At 38.5% G+C, this 24,675-nt stretch overlaps 1 protein-coding gene across 10 annotated transcripts in view; it reads right to left on the minus strand.

Annotated features, from left to right (window-relative positions):
- Window positions 1-24,675, minus strand: part of Frmpd4 (FERM and PDZ domain containing 4) — a 946,095-nt gene that overhangs the window by 247,205 nt on the left and 674,215 nt on the right. For all 10 annotated transcript variants that reach the window (XM_029473443.1, XM_029473452.1, XM_021153413.2 and 7 more), the window contains one exon: window positions 3,591-3,707. In XM_029473443.1, coding sequence (XP_029329303.1) covers window positions 3,591-3,707 — 117 coding nt within the window. The remainder of the gene's footprint in view (window positions 1-3,590; window positions 3,708-24,675) is intronic.

Here is a 24,675-nt window from a genome sequence, read left to right on the forward strand (position 1 = left end):
ATAAATACAAAAATACTTTGTAGTGCCAACCTGGGCTCCCCAGAAACTGATAATTTACAGCATTTCTCTTTAATGGGCACAATGCATTAAATTGAAGAATTCTCCTTATGTATCACACTCATTAGTAATAGAGAAAGAATAAACACGTTTCAAAGAAGTACTATGCTGGACATCTTACAAGTTCTCTGAGAGGACCATAGAAGCTTACTTTTCAAGAAAGATTAACTCAGCTTTTGGACCATGATGCTGGCGATTTTTGTTTTCAAGCCCAGCAGCAGCAGCTAGAATTTAAGAGACAAGTGGTGCTGGGTGTGGTGGTGCACACCTTTAATCCCAGCACTCGGGAGGCAGGGGCAGGCCGATTTCTGAGTTTGAGACCAGCCTGGTCTACAAAGTGAGTTCTAGGATGGCCAGGGCTATACAGAGAAATCCTGTTTCGAAAAACCAAAGAGAGAGAGAGAGAGAAAGAGAGAGAGAGAGANGAGAGAGAGAGAGAGAGAGAGAGAGAGAGAGAGAGAGAGAGAGAGAGAGAGAGAGAGAGAGAAGACAGACAAGTGGTTATTTTCTGGATGAGCACTTGTCTCTTAGAGTTTGACACTTAACACTAGAGAAATATAAAGCTTAAACAGACACATACCCATCTCATAGAAATGCTAAATGGAGATAATGGCAACCCTGAAGGTCCAGTTAGCTAGTGTTCCCAGAACCCCTCACTAGCAAACCAGTTAGAGTTCCTACATTTTCAAACAGGAGGAAAAAAAATTCCCCAGACATTAATGAGAAAAGCCTGAACTATACCTTCATAAAGTCCTAATTCATGCCTTAGAAATTCTACTTTTGCCTCAATTATTTTTCTAGTTATGACTACAAATCCTTGGATTACTTTAACTGAGTCAACTGAATGCATTTTTAGCCATATTAGAAACTAGATGGCACATTATAATATGTTTCAAACGCTGACTTAAGAAAGCACTTGGACAACCTCTACAAAACTAACAGCTTAGAATCCAAGATATGATCTACACTCCTGGTCTTTCTTCCTGCGGTTGGAGTGTTCTGAGACTGAGTTCCAAAGGCCACACTCATGCTTCTTTTTCTGTAACAACCTTAGGATAAGCCTTCAAAAGGCACAAGGCACTTCTATAGTCCCTAGCATGGATCATGGTTAAAGGGAAACACAGGTCTTCCCATGGTGTTTTTAAGAAACAGTCCCTTGTGTAGCTGTGGACTCAAGGGGCAGGGGTCTTCTCCTCCCTGTAGCAACTATGGAGAGGAGGAGGGATTTGGGTTATGAAGCCTGGAAAAGCAGCCACAACAATCCCTTGAGCTGCCACCCCGGTGGCTTTCCAGCCATCCTCCCTTGTGTATGGGATTGAATAAAGTGTAAAGAAGACCAAAGAATCTGGACAGATACTTTTATAAAAAATGATCCCCACTCCCCATATGATCTTATATTTGCTAATCAATGCACAGGCAGCTTGGCTGAAACAAAGAAAACAGCCTGTGGTGGGAAAAAAAAAACCATTTTCTCTTCCTCTCAAATCTCTATTCAATTACAACTGGACTCTGGCCAACTGTGCTTCCTGATTCCAAATCTATTTCACTAATTTATTGTAATTAAGAATATTTCAGTGATGTTGGAGAACAAAGATAGTTCAAACTCTATTTGTTTGAGGAAAAAAGAACTGCACAATATAAAGACTCATCTCACAAAACTGCAAAAATCTAGATGGTGACAAATAGTCTGGAAACCACTCTGGTGGTATCTTAAAAAGTGAAGCATAGACTCTAACTTGGGCCCATCATTTTCATATGGCCCTGTCATTCCAACTCTAGATGCAGCTCTCAAATAAGTGAAAAGACCAACAGAATGTATTTGTGTTTGTGTGTGTGTGTGTGTGTGTGTTCAACTTAGGGACTTGTACAAGCAGAAAAAATGCTTTAGCCCTATGATATACACACAGCCCTTCAGAAGGGTATCTGTTCAGCTATGTTCACAGCACCACTGCTTAGGAGTCAAGAGATTAAAATAACATAAGCATCCTGGGGCAGATGATAAAAATTGTGGTGCATACCTTCAATATAATATCATTTAGTAATTACAAAGGATGAATTCTAGCACATTGTAATATAAATACGATTTTAAAAATTTGTAGAAAAATAAATCAGCCAGATACAAGAAGACAGATATTGTATGACTCCACTTAAATGAGGTTCTTAGAATAAGAAAATTTATGGAGGCAGAAGAGAGAACAGATGCTAGTGGAACATAAAAGCAGAATAAACAAATCCTTATTACTAATCATGTGAAACTTACCAGAGGCCACATCCATCTTCTATCTTTGCTTTACTTAGGGTAATGAATACAATTAAAGTGGACACTCAACACTACCTGAAAGTCATTACTCAAGCACTTTAATATCTACCTGTACTTTTAATAATTTGTGACACTGGCTTAGTGGCAGAAACTATCTTAGAGTGACAATGAGCTGCTTAGAAAATGTCTTTAGAGGGTTGTCCTGCCTTGCTTTTGCCAACTTTGCACAAATTATCATCATCTGAGAGAATAGAATGCCAATTGAGAAGATATTGCCATAGATAGGCCTATAGACAAGTCTGTGGGAGTATTTCTTTGACTGATGGCTGATGTGGGAGTACTCAGATAACTATGGGTAGTGCCATGCCTGGCAGGTGGTCCTAGGTTATATAAGAGAATATGCTAAGGCACCCTTGGAAAACAATCCAGCAAGCAGGTTTCCCTCATTGTCTTTGTTTCAGTTCCTATTTCCAGGTTCCTGCCTGAGTTCCTTCCCTGACTTCCCTCAGTGATAGACTGTGACCTGGAAGTACAAGCTAAATAAAACCTTTCCTCCCCCAAGTTGGTTTTGGTCAGAGTAGTTCAATGCAGTAGTGAGAACTAAATGAAGGCAAGTGAGGGGCTACCAAAGTCATAGAAAAAGGCAGTGGCAAATAAGTGCACAATACCATGGATGCTACTAAATGATACACCCAAAATGGCCAAAGCAGGACATTCTGTGATGAATGGTCACTTAACAGAAATAAGTCAGTCATAAAATCTCTAATTTAAACTAATGTCCACAGAAAGTTCACAGTAAGATATGCTATGAAAACACATAATCTTTTTAGTACACGACTCAGTGGCATTCCTGAAAACTTTATGAAATAACAAGATTCCACATCATTCTTTAGTTTCAGACAATGGATGAATCTGACCTAATATTTAATAGATCACACTTCTGTTGTGAGCCGGAATTGTCATACTGTGGATGGAGGTAAGAGCTGGATATCCAGTTATTCAGTAAATAACCCCATACACATGCATGTGCAAGCGACCCCAACTGAACTCAGTGGGCTATTAGAAAAATAAAAAGACAGGAAAATAGGAAGGGGACATGTTGACAAGAAGTTTCCAGAGGGTGTGGGAGAGGGCAAAAGAGAGGGGAATAAAGGGTGAATATAAACAAAATACATTTTATATATGTATACAATTGTCAAAGAATAAATAAATCCTTTTTTTAAAAAATGAAAAGAAAACATTAGACAAATTTTTTGGTGTCTTTTAAACCTACTTGATGAAGTAGTCACGTCCATCTCGGTTTGTCATCATCTCCCATCCATAGGGTGGTACCTGGTTCAAGCCCCAGGTTCCTGAGGGAGGTGGCCAGCCCGAAGACTTGGTCCTGTGGCTGGAAAACAAAGAAAGCATCATCACCCCTGATTCTTAAATATACCTTTTGGATTACTGAGCAAGGATACATGTCTTATTCCTCTACATTATGAGCATAACTGATCATACAGCAACTATAATGAATGCCTGTATCTGATAGCATGCTGGGCATTTTGTATGCAACAGAACACTTTTTGCATAGAATACACATGAAAGAAGTATACTCATACACCATGTGGATAGGAAGATAATGGTTAGTAAAATTAAATAATTTTGTTGTGGAAAGCTTTGATAGAAAGTTCTTTCTACTTCTGGCCACAAGATGCATATTTTGATGACAGAGAATTAGAGATTTTGTACACATACATAAATTTCACATTGCCATATAAACAAGCATACATGAAGATAAATTATTGTTTTATGCTTTTAAGGAAAAAAAAGCAATCTGAAGTTTTCTAGATTCCTGTTACAAAAATATAAAATGTATACTCATAGTAAACATATGCCAAGCAAAGTCAGTCATAAACCATTAAATTAACCCTAAGTGTTAACTTGCAACAAATATCTACACCTCATCTTTTCCATATTATAAGGTCTCAAAATCAATTTGCCTGTCAGTACAGTGAAAGACTAGAAAGTATTCTATATATTTGTCTTTTAAAATCAAAAGGAATAGGCCATAATTCCTGGTGATAGGTAGCATTGCACACTCCCAGTCCCTAATTGGAGACCTGTAACCATTTTCTAAACTGATCACCCAATGCTGGCTTGTACACTTCATCCCTGCCTTCTCATGAATGCCCAACACTTCTTCAGTCCTTACCCATGATTCTGCAAGGAAGGAAGGAACATCATTTTAACCTTACTCCACATCCTCTGTCATATGGCTCCTTAGATCAAAGAGAAGTAGCTCATTTGATAGCCAGCCTCTAAGATCCTGCAGTGGCTCCAAAGGCCAGATTGTCATCAACAAAAGTGAGCAGGCAAAAAGCAGTGATGATGTTTGCAGGGACTCAGAGTCAGTGCTGCAGCAGCCACCAGAGAGCCCTTTATACCAAGGTGAGATGAAAGAAGAGCATCCTGGAGAGTGAGTGCATGCAGAGCATGGATCTCTCTTGTCCTCTGCCTCCCTGGCTTGGCCCTTTTGCACAGGATGCAACTTGCTAGCTTTCATGCAGCCTGTTGCCCTTCCAAGGTGAGTATCCAAAGTAACCCCTCTTCTCAATGCCCTTGCCCTGCCACCACATCCCTCCAACCAGTGACTCAACCAGTGTCAAGAGATCCAAGCCCATTTCCTGTAACTCCTCCGCAGCAGAGGAAGATTTGCATAATTTAAACCCCCTCCTATTGCTTTTCTTTAACTCCATTTTGGTCTTGTGACTACCTCTAATAAAGAGTGTGGATCAAAAGTATTCACAAAATTAATAGAGGTCTGGTAAATTTAGAATGGCACTGTTGGACCACTATTCTTGCTGACTATTAAAAGAAAAGACATGGCTACCTCTTTTGTTTCCTTGGCTTATGCAAATGTCAGCGGTGGCAATTTCCTCTGATGGTTTTGAACAAAAAACTGCTATTTCCCCTAGGTGAGAGAACACATGGATTCTACCCAGAAGTACTATAATAAACAAACAAGCACAAAAACCCCACTGTAGTTCTCTTATATCAGCAGGGAACACATTTGGAAAGCTCTTTAAGATGGGACCAAGTAACAAATTCTTAGAGGCACCAATACAGTCTACAGTCTATTCAATTGTTTAAAACTTTCCCCCAAAGCTGGAATATAGTTAGAAGGAACATAAAGACTGTTCTTGACTTTGGAAGGAAGCTTACCTATAGAGATGCTACAATTTATCTTGAAATCCCAAATTATATACGGTGTACCTGTTAGCCCCTTTAGTCAGAGGAAATGTCATTTTTCCCCCTTTGGTTTTCTGTCTTGGCCCCTTTCCACATACATAACATAAAATACTAATCACCCAAGGAAAGGCACAGGCTTCCTAATGCAATTGAAATGTCAAATACAGCATTCTAATGAGGAGCTGCAGGAAGCTTAGATTATATTTTATTTGCTGAATTTCATTATAATCCACATTTTGTCCTGGGTAGGATGTCCACAGTGTAGCAAACAACCATTCTGCAAGATGTTTTCAAATACTTTCTCTGCCTAAAATGAAATGGCAGCACCAGAAAACCACTGCTAAACTACCTCCAGTACAGCAACCGCACACATACTAACTGTGAGCTTCTAGGTCAAGGGGCACCAAAATAAACTATGGACTAATTAAAATCAGACATAGATATAACCACCTGTTCATGAGTTGTTGTAAAAATATGTGGGTTGGAAAGGCTTCTGTAGAGCTGAGAAAATTAAAAGTGTAGGAAGAACAAACAAAAACAGTTGTAAAGAATTTATCAACGACAGACTTGAGAAAAATCAACAACAGATGCCAGAACTAGAAAGGGGCTCTTCTGCAATATGAGAACTGAGAGCTCCACTTCAATATACTATATAGCCATGGGAGATAGTGAATCTTCTACTGCTAGGTGAAGAAAGGCTCTAGGGAACTCCTTCCTCTGCACTACTCCCAAGTGCCCCTGTTCTCTCACTTCTGGCACCTTTTCTAACCAGTATATTTTCTTTTGTGCACAAAACTTTATATGCCCCAATACAGGGGAATGGCAGTGCCAAGAAGTGGGAGTGGGTGGGTAGGGGAGCAGGGCGGGAGAGGGTATAGGAAACTTTTGGGATAGCATTTAAAATGTAAATTAAGAAAATATCTAAAAAAAAAACCCAAAAAACAAAAAAACAAAAAAACAAAACAAACAAAGAAAACCCAGGAGTTCCTTCTGAATGCCATGCTGGCTTAGAACTCTCTACATAGCCTAGGCTGATCTTGAATGCACAACAAATCTCCTGACTCATCTTCCTGAGTGTTGGGACTATAGGCATGTGTCACCAAGCCTGGATCTACAAAGAATGTTAAGAGGCATCTCTAGGAGGACAGCAGAATGTGACAACATGCAAGTAAAAACAGTGGATGCTTTGATTTAACAAATTCAGAAATCAGGCTCAGTTCCTTAGAAGGGGTCAGGCAACTGTGGTAACACCATGCAGAAATCTTCATTGGGGACAATAATGGTCCAAGTGTGAGAGATTCATGCCCTTCTTCCTCTGACAGTCTCAGAATGAATTTATTCTGAGGTTCTTAGGTACGATCCCAGGGACTGGGGCCATTATAAAACCTCTTCCTTTGAAAGGTTTGACTTTTCCTGTCCAAGGGCAACTCGGCATCAAGATTATTTCTGAGAGCCTACAGACCCTTTTAAGCAGACCCTCTTAATCCTAGCATTTCTGTTGAACGTCCACTAGTGTTGCTAATGATGGTATGCTGCCAGTCCCTGCTGACATCATTTGCAGTCTGGTATCACCATTTGCAAGAAACTATTTACGTTAGAAATGTCCATACACCGTTTTTAAGCAAACCTATATCTTATGCAATACTTGGGCAATGTTGACTCCCAGTCAAAGTTGGGAATTGCCAGGTTACAAAATAGTCCCTTTTTTACTTATTGCCCATAATCTTGAGCAAATTACATGACCTATCTGTCCTCCTTAGGACCTGTGTCTGTAAGAGGCCTCATGTCAGTGTGAGAAAATTACTTCTATGGAGTAATTAGTATAGGATGGGGCCTCACATGAAAAGAGTGTAGCACTCGGAATGGGGAAAGAAGGAAAGACTGTCAATTTTCCCTCCCAGTCTGACAAGAAGAGACTGAAACAAGCAGTGACCTTTCCCCATAATCTTAGAAGTTATTGAGCTTGACCCCTTCCAAGGCAGAAGGAAAAAAAATCTGTGATTTAGGGTACAGTGGGCCAGTTTCATTTCCCAGGAAAAGCCTTGAGATCCTTGCAATCCTAATGTTCTGCAAGTCCTATCTGAGATCATGGCTGTGTGAACCACTTTCAAACACTTACCTCAGCCTTAAAAATAGCGACCTACATTGTCAAGGCTATTTAAATCATTCTAGAAACTTCCCTAGACTGACTGAACTGGTTTGCTACTTTGAGTTTCACTCATCCATTGTTTGCAACATACAGAAACTATCCATGAACAAAAAAGATATTTGTACTTTTTGTGAAATGAGAGCATCTATGAATGGGTCAAACTTGCAGAACTATTGGTGAAAAGATGACTGGTAGAAGTAACTGATGCTCTCCTGCTGTGTATCTGTCTATGCTTGCTGAACTGAATCTCTATGATCAGTCCATCCTAAGAAAGGGTGAGCTCTTATAAACCACCATCAGGTAGTCCAAGCTATTTGATTTTCTTGGAATAGCTCAGCAGCTCATCATCAGAAAGGGCTCTGAATCAGGTTCCAAAGACTTGAGTCAGATAGATGCAAAACCTGCCTTTTATTACACATATAATCTTTTGGTAAATCCAACTCTTCCTTGCTTTCCTCACTTACATAGGTAAATTATTCTAAGTAGTTCTCATACCAGGGTAATTTTGTCTCCAAAGGAATTTAGCAGTGTCTGGAGACATTTTTGGTGGTCCTAGCTTGGAAAAAGTTATTATGGTTTTCTTTTTTCTAATGGCTAGATGCCAGGAATGCTGTTAAACCAGACAGCACCAAGATTGGAGAGATAACTGGAGTTTTAAGAGAATTTGCAGAGGACCCGTGTTAGTTTCTTATTACCTCTATGGTAGCTCCCAACTACAATTTGTAGCGAAATCTTTTCAGTCTTTCTGCATCAGTCTCAGGCATGCTCTAAATATATTTGGAAGACAACATGCTTTCCTGGGAAACTAGATCTTTGGGCAGCATATAACATACCATGTTTTGTACAGACTGTTCTGGGTAAAGAAACAGGACAGTAGGTGAGAGCCCAACTGGAATTTATTCTAAGCAAATGGCTGCTGCCATTAATAGTGAATTAGAAGATCACCCAAGGTTGATTCCTACAGCTTCTTATTCCAAGGTCCAAAGCAGTTACATTACCACAATTAAGAGGGATGTGAGCTCATGAGCTTCTTCATATATTTGGTAATAAATCATATAGGACTGGCAGCCAATATTACACTGCAGTCTTTGAGACTTGCAGAGAAGTGAATTTTTATATCTATTGAGAATATGAACAAACCAGAGATTTATCTATTTGATTATTCATCCTTGACATTGAGTGGCACTATGAAAAATACAACAAAATAAATGTTGACCCAGGATCTGATCATTCTTGCTTCTGTGAACTCACAGAAATTATTTTGCAGATGAACCCAAGGTTATACAGTGTTGAATATGGATATATAAAATAGAAAGCATTTTCCCATTTATTTTTCTGTTAAGATTAGTGGCTATGGTGTTGTATAGAGATGTCCTCCAAATTAAAACCTTCCCTCCTGAAGGGAGAAGGGAAGGTCATTAAGATTTTAGAAAGTAGATGAAACTTATACAATTCAGGAAGTAAAGAAAACTTGTAAGTTTCAAGGAGTTACTGAAAATGCCAAGGTTTCCAAGGGCTCCCTGAGTTTACGTAGTAATAACAATTACCAGAGAGGGGAGACACTCTGACTGGTCAGCTGCATTCAAATCATGTATGAAACTTTAGGGATGTAGCAGTTTTGAATCATCACTTATCCTGGGGTGGGCTTTTGGGTGACGGAGCTGGCTTAGATTCATTCATGCTACCAGAAAGAGCACCCCACCCGGTGCATTCACTTTTTAACTAAGCTAGATTTGGGTTGGATAATTTCTTTCATTTGTTTCTGGTGTCCCATGTGGGGTAAATAGATGGCTATTTATATCTCCCCATGATAATTCAAGTGACATTGGGTTATGGTACCTGAATTCACTAGATACCACCAACTATCCTCCAACATCAGCTTACATTTGAAGTAGCTAGTATTCGTGCTTGGCTCTAGATTCACATACAAAGGAGTTAAGGTAAAAGGGTGAAGACAGGGAGAGAGGGAAATTAACAACAGGAGATGGGCCTGAATAGATCTTAAAAGTTCCAAGTGTTGGTGATTGCCATGATACTTTTGTGCCTCACATGGTATACTCTGCAGTGGTTGGAGAAGAACCCTCACCATGACCTCTAGGGATGCTTGTCCTGTAGATTCCTATCCCCAGATCAGGTAAAGACATGACTGACAGGTCTGTTGGTGTTGTCTATCACACCATCCATTCACAGACATGGCCTGAATGTGATTGCATTGTTCTGTACTTCTGAACATCACTGTCCTTTTATGCAGCCTTCAGTGTAGTACTAGGGCATTTTGATTTCACACAACAGGTAGCAGCTTGCTTTCCTATGACCCTTTATGGGCAGGCTTTGGCAAGTACACTGGAGGAAACCTGTGTCATTCAGGTCACTAAAACATCAAAGCCATCCAGACAGAAGCATCCCGCCAAACATTTAGAAAGATGTCGCTTCTGTTGTGACAAGGAGGTTATGGAAGTATAATGAAGATGTAAAACATACCTTTAAATACTAATGCGAAGCCTTTTGAAAGCACATCATCTCAAGTAGACTAGTCATAAAATCATTTTAGTTAAGGAGAAACTTACTATGACTCAAGAGCTTACCTATGGTATTATATATGACATTTGAATGTATATTCTGACAATGGCATTACACCTTTTTTTTCTGATCAATTTTGTCTGCTCCATTATACCACTTACTAGTCTACATTATCAAACCACTTGTGAGATGACTTTCAGATAAGACTATCAGACCTGTCTTATCCTATGGTTCCTAATTAGGAAAATGAAATCCAGGCTAACTGGTTCTCCTTTCAAAACTTTAGGCAAGCAAGCCAAAGCTTCATGGGTTTTTTAGATAAGACCTCTTACATTTTCGCCCAAGCTAGTCTTGAACTATGGGTGCTCCATCTGCTGTGATTACAGGTATGAAGCACTACAGCTGCTTTAAACCTTGCTTTATAAACAGGACTGTGCCAGTCCCAGGAAATCTGATGAGACCTTGGACAATGTCCGGAGTAACTGGCTATTAAACACACAGGAGTCATTAAAGCCACATACCATCCTGCCTTGAATTCAACTTTGGCAAAGTACACTTAGATGTTTTAGATTACTGAATTCTTCGGAGTCTAGAGAGGTAAGTCAGGTTTCATATTTGAAAGAGCAAAAAGAAAAAAGATCCCAGATTCAATCCCTACTACTAACCTCCCCCTAAAATTTATTATTAAGGCTTGGCTATAGCTCAGTTAATAGAGTATGGCCTTTTATGCAGGAAGCTCAGGGTTCATTTCTGGTGCACATGGAGATCAGAGGGGGACATCAGAGCCCTTGAGACTGGACTTAGAGATGATTGTGAGCCGCCCTGTGAAAGCTGGGCATTTAACATAGGTCCTCGGAAAGCATGCTCTTAACTCCTGAGCCACCTCTCCTACCCTTTCATTTCTGTCCAATTCTATATTCCTTTATAAAACATTAATTAGACTGGAAAAACTCATGTGTCAGATTAGTAAATCTACTATTATCAGGACAGTGTAATTCCTGGGATTTGAAGCCAAAGCACACAGATCCTTGCCATTAAAGAAATCACAATTGACTAGATCCTGGTTTGTTTTTCTGTCCCTGTGGTTTAAAAAAAACAAACAAACAATAAAAGAGAAAAACAATAAAACCTGCCCAAAGCAACATGGAAAAGAAAAGCATGAATCTCCTCTCCCACGATGTTAGACTATCACTAGGGGAACATCAGAGGAGGCACTCAAGCCAGAACAGAAGCAGAAACCATGGAAGAGCATTGCTTACTGGCTGACTTCTTACAGCTTGTGCAACTTGCTTTCTTATATAGCACACATGCAGGACTACTTGTCCAGGGATGGCACTGCCCACAGCTGGCCAGTCCCTTGGACTTCAATTGACAATCACAAAAAGATCACATCAAAATGCTCACAGACAGATCTGATTGGGGGATTTCATTAACTAAAGTTTCCTCCTTGCAGGTGACAGCTATGGAATGTGGGGGGCGCGGATTGTGGGTGTGCAGAACATTAAAGTGAAATAAAATGGAATAAACAAAAACTCAAAATCACAAATATAGATAGAGTGTGTCCCCAAAATGATTGGGAGGTTGGTTTAAATACCTTATAAAACTCAGTAGGATGCTAGGCTGGAAAGAGTGTTGGTGATAATTGCGGATGCTCATTTTTAGAATCAGCAATTCTGGCTTTCCCTTTCTATTTTGTTTCCCGGTGTATGGGTGTGCATGTGTGTATGTGCATGCATGTGTGAGGACATGCACATGTGTAGTATGTGGGTGTGTGCACTTGTACAAATGCATGCAGAGACCAGAGGCTGAGCAGGATGAAAGGAATATTCCTCTATGGCTCTCCACTTTCTTTCATTTAGTCAGTGTCTCTGATAGAACAAAGGCTTGCTATTTACGTTAGGCTAGCTCTTTTATCCAGTGCTGGGGTAATAGGTAATCCCGTGGTTGGCTTTTTATGGTGGTGCTGGAGATTCAAACTCAGGTCTCTGATGCTTGCATTACTTTTAGAGGGGTGATCAAAATACATGGAAGGAATAACCCTTCAATCTTATTCATTGTTAACAAGTGGCATCCCAATCTCTGATAGAAGAAAAAACACTAACAGACATGCAGCCTCCCAAGATTCCTCACTGATAAGTTCAGCAATAGCCAAACAAGCTGGAGCTAAAATACCTACTACTTTTTACATTAATGGTATGTGTAGGATTTGGCACCTAAACACAGTGCAGTAAAAACACTTGTTTGAATGAATGCATAGTTGTCAAGTTGACGGCATTTTCCAAATAAAGCAATATGATAGAGAGCTGGCAGGCTGCTCTAGAATTTTTAAGCCTACAAGGCCAATACTATGTTCAATAAAATGTATTTCCTCACCATTCCTGAAAGTCCCCTGATATTGTGAACAAAGCAACTCAGAAGTCTCAAGGGAAGGGAAAAAGTCTAAAATGTATCAATGATCATTTTTTTCAGTGTTTACCAATTTCCTTGAATGTAAGGTATTCCTTTTGCCAGATCAAAGTGCTCTTATCAAGATAAGCCTCTCCAAAGACAATGAGTTCATATTCCCAACTATGCCTGCTTGTTTTTCCTTATTTTGAGACATTTCAATCATATAAAAAACATTAAAAATAGAGTCTCATACCCACACACACCTACACACACACACACACGTGTGTGTGTGTAGGTGTGTGTGTGTAGACATATACATAACAATAAGATGAATCTTTGTTGTTTTTTAAAAAGAACTCTGGTTCTTAAGAGAAATGATTTTACACTCCCAACCCCAAGATCCCCTGTCAATAGGTGGTGGTCTCAGTTGTCACTATTTTTGCTAAGTAAACAGAGATACTACAATTGATAGCTATCTTATAGAGCACAAAGTTTTTCTCACAAGAGAATGCTCCTGCTTCAAATGTCAGCAGTGTAGAGGCTGAGGAGGAATGACCTAACAAATCAATCAGGTCACATGTACCTCGTTCCCTTGTCCTTACTCATTTATTCTCTATTTCTATCCCATCTGCTCACTCCTTTAATCTTCTATCTGTACTTGAAACATAAGATTGTAACCATATTGCATCACTCTGAATCCACCAGATCAATCTCCTTTAAAACTGCAATAGCACATTCATTAGATTGAATGTTGCCATAATATTATCGAATGGATAGAATATGTCCAAATCTTCACAATTATTCTAAAAATAATCTTTTGAAGTACATATTTGAATCAGCATCCAATCAAATTTCATGCTTTGCATTTATGTGTCTTGTCTTTCTTTAATGATGTTTTAAATGTGCAAAGCTATTATAATCTGAGTACTTCACAAAGGGGAAATGTGTTTTTGCCCTTCAAATCTCAGCAATGATGATGACAGTTTATAAACCATGGTTATTCAAAAGTACATGCTGAAGCATACTGGGCCTGCCAAAGTTAATTGTCAAACAACTACTGTTTCTAATGGAGCTAATGTGCAAGTCATTAGAGTGTTTATGCAAAGCATATAATAATTTTGGATATTATAAATGGTAAAAAAGGACCATACAGACAACATTCAGAATTGTTCATAGGGAACAATTCAAGAGAGAAACAAACTGACAGTTCATCATCATTCAGATATGGAAAGTGTGATGGATAACATTTGATTTTGAACTTGACAGGACCCAGGAAAGGAATTTCTAAGCATGTCCAGGAGGAATTATATTGATCAGGTTAATTTATACAGGCAGACACATCTTAAGAGTTGGTAGCACCATTCCCTGAGGTTGGGTTCCATGGTAAATAAAAAGAAGAAATATAGAGGAACAAGTGTATTCATTTCTCTTGGCTTCCTGACTCCTCTCCAATGTGACCTGCTGACTCAAGCTTCTGCCACTATGCCTTCTGCACAATGATGGACTAAACTCTGGACCGTTGAGCTAAAGTAAATTCTTCTTTCCTTAAGCTGCTTTAGTCAAAGCATTCTATCACAGCAATGGAAAAGTAACTAATACTGAAAAGAAGGAGCATAGAAACTAGTATGATAAAATGAATCAAGTGGAAATCAGAGAACTTACACATCATCTTGGTGCTTCTGGAAATATAACAAGACACAAGCAAGAAGAGTAACAACACACTATAGGCACCACAGCTAGGGGTTAGCTTTGAAGAGGAGTCTATTCTGACTACAGAATCCCTCAAAGCCATCTTAATGAACTTGGGGCCCAAAGCATAGTCAAGCAAGACCAGGAAATACCAGGCAACAATATATCCCTACAAGTTTTTTCTTTATTCCAGAAAGGATCTGAAGTCAAAAGTGCATTTCTTGCTAAGTGAGTTTGATTTGGCTGCTGGCACAAGAGAAGACTAGCCAGTTTGAGTTAAGAAAAGGTTCTAGGTAGAAACCAAGATGTCTTGGGGGACAATCCTCTACATACAGACATGTTTCTTGTGATCTCCAAGAGTAAAGAGTAACCTGCTGTGGTGAACCCCATGCTGTTCTGTCCCTTGGATGTACACTGAATACAGGCTAGAATCTTGGTCTAGGAGCTTGTTTTCTTCTAAGCTCTTTTTATCCTCATTCAGTCAACCATTTGACACTGGTCCCAGTCATGCAAGGAAGAGCTGTGTTACATAGACAGAGAACTTGTCATCATGGAAGTTACATTATTGTTGAGGTCAGCAGGAATTATTGCTCATCTAATCTGGCCATTGTCTCAGGTCTCAGTTGTTTTCTGAACCTTGGACTTTATCAAACATTTTGAGAAGCATCTTTGTGCAGTGGGCAGAAGTTAATGCAGAAACACAAAATTGGTCAAAGTACAGAGGAAAAAAAAAACATGTCTCTCAAGTGCTCAGCCACAAATAGGACATTGACATTACATCTATTCCCCCCAAAGGCTCAAGGACCATCACAAAAGAGGAACTGGGAAAGAATTTAAGATTCAGAGGTCAGGGAGGACTTGAATGAAAAAGTCTCTTCAGGCATGACAGGTCCACTGCACTCATGAACTCATGGTAGCTGTGTCTGCCTGCATAAGGCCTGTACAAGATTACTCCAGTTAAAAATTATCCAGTATGAACTGGTAAGGGGATCTCAAGCCATGCCTCTAGCTGAGGGGATATTAGATCGTGGATAGTTGCTAAAGGGTGGAGAGTTACCGTTTTTAGGGATATGAACCCTGGTAGATAATCCATGTTCCATACCTATGTGTATTTAGCAGTACTAATAGGGCTGAATGTGTTATTAAAATATAGATAGATAGATAGATAGATAGATAGATAGATAAATAGATAGATAGATAAAAATGAAGTTGGAAGAGGGATTAGGTATAGAACCTGGAGGAGTTAGAATAAGGAGTAGAGGAACAATATAATTAAAGTAATTGTGTGCATGTATGAGATTCTCAATGAATTAATAAATGCATTATAGTTAAATAAAAGTTTCAGGGAGTTCAAGGGAGTAACAATAAGAAGACATGAAAATTTTTATTTCATTTCTTGAATGATCCCACACAAACAACTTTGAACACATCCCAATTATGAAGTAGAATTTCTTCTGTCCTAGAAAGTCTGGTCTTGTATTTAGCTTCAATATGGAACTTGAATGTGTTCTCAGAGCCCATCAAATACATCCTGTCGAAGACCTTGACAGTGATTGCACAATTCATGGCACACAGCATTGGTTGAAAATGCCAAATCGCCGAGTTTAATTTTTAAACGTGTTGTTAGAATGCTTTTACAACTCGTTATCATATCAAGAGCATGCATCCTTATGTTTCATTTACTTGCACATGACCAATAACCTAATACTGCTACTTAACCAAAGGCAAGGTATTACCTGCTGAATATGTATGCTCAAAACACAGAATCTTTCTGAATTAAGTAAAATCATATTTTTCACTTTTTCAGAGACATGCACATATTAATACATGGTCATATTGAGTTTTCATTAATTTAACATAGAAACCATTTGCTTATTTAGACTATAGTTCACTTGATCTTCTTTGTCTTGCTTCTTGGATTTTAGTTTTCTTGGATTTTGCTAAGTTTAAAGCAAATTTATAAAACATCCTTTTAGAACACACACATACACACACACACACACGACTTGTGGGAGACAGTTTTTCCGGCCAATCATATATATCCACAGTATTGAACTGATGTCATCAAGCTTGGTGGCAAGCACTTTACTTACCATTGAGCCAACTTGCCAAACTTAAAGTATATTTTATTTAGGAGATATCTACCAGTTCATCTCATATTTTTATGGGTGATAGAAAATATTGGAGGATAGAGATTTTGGAATCACATGTAAAAACCAGGCAATATTAAGTAGTGATATATGATCCTGTGAGATTAGTGCAGGGAAAGGGTGGTAGATAGCAGGAAGATCCTAGGTTATCACTGACTAGTCTAGATAAAACAGTGAGTTCTGGGTTCCATGATCAAACATATCTCAGAAAATAAAATAAATAAAAATAATAATGATAATAATATAGAAAATTAGATAGAAAAGGATTTGAAAAGATACCAGGGTATTGATCTTTGACTTCCATTTATGCAGTAACAGACAAGTAAACTGTCATAACACATAAATGCATACACATAATGCATGCACACACACAAAGAATCCAAATATTTTTAAATAATTCTGCATCAGGTGCAAAGAATTAAAAAAGGAGAGATTATTAAAAAGAAGACAGAAAAGACACTGTCAATAAGACAAAAAGGGCACCAACAGATTGATAGGGAACTAATACCCAATATATACAAAGAACTCAAGAAGCTGGACTCCAGAAAATCAAATAAGCCCATTAAAAATGGGGTAGAGAGCTAAACAAAGAATTCTCAACTGAGGAATACCGAATGGCTAAGAAGCATCTGAAAAAATGTTCAACGTCCTTAATCATCAGGGAAATGCAAATCAAAACAACCCTGAGATTCCACCTCATACCAGTCAGAATGGCTGAGGTCAAAAATTCAGGTGACAGCAGATGCTGGCGAGGATGTGGAGAAAGAGGAACACTCCTCCACTGTTGGTGGGAATGCAAACTTGTACAACTACTCTGGAAATCAGTCTGGCGGTTCCTCAGAAAATTGGACATAGTAGTTCCAGAGGATCCAGCAATACCTCTACTGGGCACATACCCAGATGATGTTCCAACTTGTAATAAGAACACATGCTCCACTATGTTCATAGCAGCCTTATTTATAATAGCCAGAAGCTGGAAAGAACCCAGATATCCCTCAAAGGATACATAAAATGTGGTACATTTACACAATGGAGTACTACTCAGCTATTAAAAACAATGAATTTATGAAATTCTTAGGCAAATGAATGGATCTGGAGGATATCATCCTAAGTGAGGTAATCTATTCACAAAAGAACTCACATGATATGCACTCACTGATAAGTGGATATTAGCCCAGAAACTTAGAATACCCAAGATACAATTTGCAAAACACATGAAACTCAAGAAGGAAGGCCAAAGTGTGTATACTTCGTTCCTCCTTAGAATGGGGAACAAAATACCCATGGAGGGAGTTACAGAGACAAAGTTTGGAGCTAAGATGAAAGGAAGGACCATTCAGAGATTACCCCACTCTGGAATCCATCCTATAATCAGCCACCAAACCCAGACACTATTGCATGTGCCAGCAAGATTTTGCTGAAAGGACCCTGATATAGCCGTCTCTTTTGAGGCTATGCCAGTCCTGGCAAATACAGACGTAGATGCTCACAGTCATCTATAGGATGGAACACAGGGCCTCCAATGGAGGAGCTAGAGAAAGTATCCAAGGAGATGAAGCGGTCTGCAACGTAATAGGTGGAACAACAATATGAACTATCCAGTACCCTCATATCTTGTGTCTCTAGCTGCATATGTAGCAGAAGATGGCCTAGTTGGCCATCATTGGGAGGAGAGGCCCCTAGGTCTTGCAAACTTTATATGTCCCTGTACAGGGGAATGCCAGGGCCAGGAAGTGGGAGTGGGTGGCTATGGGAGCAGGGTTGGAGGAGGGTATGGGGACTTTCTAGATAGCATTTGAAATGTAAATGAAGAAAATACCTAATAAAAAACTAAATTAAAAAAAGACAGGAGACAGAGAGAGGAAATCACTGATTTGTGCATATACTTTTTGGGTACTAAAAGTAAAAAATAAAATGGCTAGCCATGAAAGAGTGCTGGCCTGAAAACTAGAGGCTTCGTTCCAAGCCTAACCTTTGCATACAGCAGAGAGTAACAAACCTTTGCTGCCTGTCAGTGTTTCAAACCGTACGTAAGAGGGATGAAAAGGAGCATCTCTGCAAGCAAGTCTCCAAGGCTCTTTTGTTCAATGAAATGTTATTTTAGTAAACAATTTCATATTTGGTCATCAACCCATAGCTGTTACCCTCTGATTTATACTATAACCCTGGAAAACCTTTTGTTTTCCTTCATGCAGTGCAAGTGCTAGAATCTATGATTTTTGTTGTGCCTTTAAGCTCTACAGTGTCCACCTTCATCATTTCAATGGGCCACTTTCTCAAAAGCTGTAATCTTTAACCGGGTTGGAAAAGGTCCAGATGCATAGATTCTGGGGAGAAAACAACTTTTTATTAGCATGGTAGCAGTTCACCACTCATGGGAAATAAATGAAGTTTCTTTTTGCCATATTAGTTGAGCCAAAGATGGACTGTTTTCAGTGAGTGCATCATATCCTGGAATATTTATGGGACATTTTAAATCCCTGAAACTAGTGATTTCTTATAATAGATAGGCCTATGTTTTGGATAGATGATATTTCAAAAATGCCACCCATACAGAGTCCCAAATTGTAATGGGGGAAAAAAGCACTGTAGTGGCTGCTTTCTAAAATTCACATCAAGATTGCCCGGACTTAGAGAAACAGGAGTATAAGCTGGCATATAAAAAGTTTCAAATGGGGTATTATAAGAGGCTTTCACTATCAAAATAATGTGATTCATGAAAATGTTCCTTTATAGTCTGTTAAGTTACAATCACCTAGGTAAAAGATACCTTTTTGTTTTAATCTCAAACATAAGTTGTGTCTGAGTTGCTATCTCAATGTCTTCTGCTGATGCTGTATCTACTGTTGATTATAATCCTAAAGAGCAGATGGTCATATTAAACCTGCAGGTTTCCTTAGGAAAGCAAGGCAAAGCAAGAGATTGACAGCATACTCAGGTATGCCTGAAGAAGCTGGCTGCTAACTCTGCCACCGAATTCCCTTCCAGGAATTTGCATGTGTTGGTGATATTTTAATAGGTCATCTTTAATGGAAAGCAAACCTACAAACCTAGTTTGCTTTCTTTTTATCTATCTATAAAAGTTCTATTGGATTTCATTTAGACTTATTAATGGAGAGAGTCCTGCCTTTAGTTCTGTACTGACATGATTTACCTCTTGGCTGTAATCCTAAATCACCATACAGGGCCATGGCACTCCAAATTTTCTGAGACAGTTAATATAAAGGCCTAACGGTGGGCTCACTATTAAATATGGAGATAAAAATGATTTTTAATGCTGTCAGTCTAAATGTCAAGGGGAAACACAGCATTTAACAAAATCCCTCAATAGCTGCACATTTCTAAGGCCATGAAAATGTGTAGGAATAAAAAGCAGAAAAAGTTCCATATAGGATTCAAATATATATACTTGAAAATTGGAATCTATCACTCAGGGCTATTCTTTTATTATTATTTTTTATTAGTATTTTCTTCATTTACATTTCAATGCTATCCCAAAAGCCCCCCATACCCCCCCACTCCCCTACCTACCCACTCCCACTTCTTGGCCCTGGTGTTCCCCTGCACTAAGGCATATAAAGTTTGCAAGACCAAGGGGCCTCTCTTCCCAATGATGGCCAACTAGGTCATTACTAGTCTCTAGCTGTATATGTATCAGGGCTATTCTTTCTAAAATGTTTTTATTAGTTATATTTAAATTTCATACTTTATATTATGATCATCTTCACCATCTCTTTTCCCATCTCCTCACACATTTACCACCCATTCCTAACCTACCCATTTTTGTGTTCTCAGGCTTTTCCTTCTAAAACCCATAGAAGACTGGAGAGATGGCTCCATGGCTAAGAACATTTGTTGCTCTTAAAGAGGACCCGAGTTCAATTCTCAACACTCACATAGTGACTCACAACTATCTGCAACTCCATTTTCAAGGGATGGCATACTCTTTAGCCAGGTATAATATGGTATGCTTACATACATGAAAGCAAACTCTCATACACATAAAACCTCAAGTAAATAAATCTTTAAAACATATCCACTGAGTCCACCAGGTGTTTTTGATCCTATAATATCCCCTACCCTTTAATAGAAGAGATATAGGGATATTTGAGATGTTTCACTGATGTTCATAGCAAATTTGCACATACTTCCTATTCAGTGTCATCTTTACACTTACTTTTGCTTTATTCATTTGAACCTTTTGCTAGAGAACACTCTGATGTATAGAATTATATCAGGTAGATGCGTAATAAGCTCATTTCCTTTAAGGACTGTACAATCTGCCACAAAGCAGAAAGAAGGGAAGGTACATGTGGGCTGAATAAGTATTGTGCCTTGGCAATCCGCAAAGAGAAATTTGAATTGTTCTAGATTTTTTTTTTTAGCAAATTCTGGAGTTAATAAGAAAGGCCCATGCTTTAAAGAATAAAAAATAAAATAACTTTCATAGATTCCCATTCTGACTTCATATTTCCACAACAATTTTGATAACAATTATTTCTTTCATGACAATTACAATAAAAAATAGGCAAGAAAAATGGTGCTATTAGCAACCATATTAAACTTCCTTAGTTTTCATCCATCTTCCTTGACTTCCATTTAGAGTTTATTCATATTTTTTTATCCATTCAACATGTAAACATGTGATCTCTGAACACAGGGTAAGATCTATAGTCTCCTTGCCTTAACTCAAAAAATGGCCATAAGCCCTCTCAACTTTATATGTCCAAACATAATTATTTTGTAAATCACGGCCAAGCCATGTACTTCTTTGAAGATGTGTCTTAGAGACAAAATGAGGTGAACACACTGTGGATGCAATACGTTTTCCATAGTTGTACATCATCGAGCAATTATTTCCACAGCAAAGAAGAAATTTATTTACACACTGCAAGGAAAGAACTCTCTCTGTTGTAACAGTATGTGACATACCCAAGATTTTATTAGACACATTCTAAAAATCTCCTCCTCCATCTGACAATTATAATCTATCCGTGGCTGTGAATGTTTCCAGGAAAGAGATTTTAGCAACTAGCTGACACATTTATTAGAAAAGGGCCTAAAAACCTTTCATAACATAAAAGGCCCCACATAGCACCTTCTGATCCAGCAGGCTCATGGGAGTGCTCAGGACTCTGTTTCTAATGAACTGTCAGGTGAATCTGCTGGTCCAGGGTCTATACCTGAGTAGCTAGCCTAATATGATCCTGAAATAGAGCAGATATCTGGTTGCTGGTGATTTCAGCTTGATGTGTCCAGATGGACAGTAGCTGACAGGTATCCTTAAGGCCAGTGAGGGTGACCTGGCATGAATTTGACATGGTAGAAGTCAGCACCTATTCCTTATCTCATATTTTTATTAGAAATTCCTGGTCAAGGGAGGAGAGTACATGAGAACTTGTTTGAGCAGGCAAACCAGGACAAAACATATGCACAGTTATCTAAGCTTCTGTTGTCTAAGCATCTGGTTCACCATTCCATGGAGTTTTAATTCAATTTTTCCCAAGAAACCAAGAGAGATGACAGTGTAGAATCCAAGGGTTTCTTATCTCAGTAGAATTCTGGTTATAACTGTTTACTTCAGAAGATCTGCCAGCTTACAAAATTCTCATACCATACCCAAGACCCAAGATTGTCCTCAATCCTTGCCTTTGGCTTTAGCTTTTTCCCAGAGCATGTTGAAAGCACTGTTGAACTCTTCTATGACTTCTCTACTTTACTTTTATCCAAAAAGATCAGTTGTGCACAAAGGATATCATAGACTTCACCTCATCTCTGGAAGATCACAAAGTGATCACTTGGCCCCAGTATGGAATGCATATAAAAGCTGAGTAAAGCATATAGAATTAGTTGAAAATAATAAAAAATAAACCTGATGGAAAAATACAGAGCCCTTTAGAAATACAACCAGGCAGTGCAAATTTGGGTACTATTTATCACACAGCACTGCCATTTGCTCCATCTATTCTTCGTCTCAGTACTCAGCTAACTATAGTACATAGTCCATGCCAGTATTTGGTTATTTTAAATAAAGTTTTATCAGAACAGGATTTGGCATGCCTGTTCATCTGAATATTGTTTAAACTTGTGTCCATGTTTTAAAAAAATAGCAAGACTTGTTTCTAGTTTCACAGAAAATATATGGCCTCCAAAGCCTAAAATATTTATTGCTTGGAACTTCCTCCTAGCAATTCTGCTGCATCATATATTATAGTCAGCTATAGATAGAGCAGCCAGTAGATGAATAGGAATAGAAATATACTAAAACAAAAACAAGAACAAACAAAACAAACAAAGCTACATTATCACCAACAGTGCTGTTTACTTACACTTAGAATACTCACAATCTCAAGAAACTAACTCTGGGTTTTTGTTTTGTTTTGTTTGTTTGTTTGTTTGTTTGTTTGTTTGTTTTAGGGCATAACAAATGCCTTGATATTCAGAACAGGGAAATTTCTGAGAGCCATAAGCAAACACCTGATCATCACTAAAACTAAATTACTGGAAAACAAATAGTCTTTTTGGCAGCAAAGTAAGAGTGTATCTTACAGCCATTTTGTTTGACAGGGATTTTACAAGAGGCTCCATGGTGAACTGCAGCCATAAAGTAGTTGATGTTAGCTATATCGATTCTAAGTGAATCTTTACTTCCAAGTCTAGGAGAGATAAAGCCCACACTAGGACCCCTTCATGAGTAGATGACTCAAAGACACAGGCACTGGCATGCTGGTTGTAGGCTGTGTGCTTCGCCTTCGCTAGCAACCTCATTCATCTGGTATTTTACAGTCTTTGACGGCAAGGATGTGGCAGGAAAAAGAGGTATAGTTGCATTTTGTAAGCAATTACTTGGTTCTTTATTTAAAATTTAAAAGTCCCCCTGTGTACTTACCACATTTGAGTAAGAATATATCTCTCACATTGCCTTTGGAGAGGAGGCCAAGTCATATCTGATTATGTCTATCTACCATGTGTTTCAGTTCTCAGTATTGTGTTCCTGGTCTACTGTCCTACAAGCTCTGCATGTTGAATACATTTGTAATGTTTTATTCTTTTGGTTTGTCTGAAAAACACACTGTAGTCTATAACCAAACCTGGCCAGGAATGTACTCTGTAGCCTAAGCTGGCTTCAAATTCTCAGCAATCCTATAGTTTCATTTTCTCGCCTGCTGGAATTATGGCCTGAGTTACCACACCTGGCCTAGAACACTGGAATTCTGAGTTGCACAAATGCATACAGCTTTGAAAAATTGATAAGCAAGATGACATAGAAGCTGTATTCCTAAGAGGCTGGTATGCTCAAGGCTCTTTAAAATATACTTACTTAAAACTAATATTTACAACCATAACATTTTTATCCAGTTGTTTTCCTCCACTAAAAAAAAATATAAAAATGGAGATTTCATCTACACTTAGATTTTATATTAGAGATTTACATCTAAATTTAGGTGATGTTTTTAATAATTTGTATAAAGAAGCCTTATAAGTGTGGTGCTAAAATTGAGTTTATATGACTTAGGCACGACTTAGAGTGGAAATCATGCATTTCATGAATAATCATTTTCAATAGCTTAAAATTCATAAAAATTCTCCTAAGTCATGTGAAATAGACATTGATTCTATGAAGGATTAGACTATAAATATTCTAATGAAAGGTCTACCCCCTATATCAACATGCCATTCTTGCACAGCAAAGGCCTAATTGTTTATAGGAGATAATGAGGTGTGAATGATACATGCAGGAGAAATTGGTACTCATAAACTTTTGATGGTTCCGATAATTAACTCTGCTATGTCTGTTCCTCCATGTCACCTACACCCCCCGCAGGGTAAATGACACTGGCTATCCATTCTCTCAAATGCTGATTAAACTGTCATTTCATTCCTGAAATTTTTGTGCTCAAGTAAAGTCCAAGTTGGGGACTCTGAATGCCTACAATATTTTTTATATCATCTCATGCCTCAATTTATTCACAGACATCTCAGAAGCACCAGGGTTTTCTGTCTTCTATGTGTGAGTGCTTTTGTGTGTCAGTGGGAATCTATATAAGAATGTGCATGCACATATATGATAGAAATCAGGTGAGAATTTGGGATCTTCTTCAATTGTTTCTTTACTGTATGTTTTGAGACAGAGTCTCACAGGAAACTTAGAGCTTAACAATTGGATAGACTGGCTGGCTAGCAAGCCCTGAGAGTACTCTGGTTTCTGGCTCCCTATTGTTGAAATTATA

The sequence above is a fragment of the Mus caroli genome, chromosome X (genome assembly GCF_900094665.2).
Source record: "Mus caroli chromosome X, CAROLI_EIJ_v1.1, whole genome shotgun sequence".
Classification (NCBI taxonomy): Eukaryota; Metazoa; Chordata; class Mammalia; order Rodentia; family Muridae; genus Mus; species Mus caroli.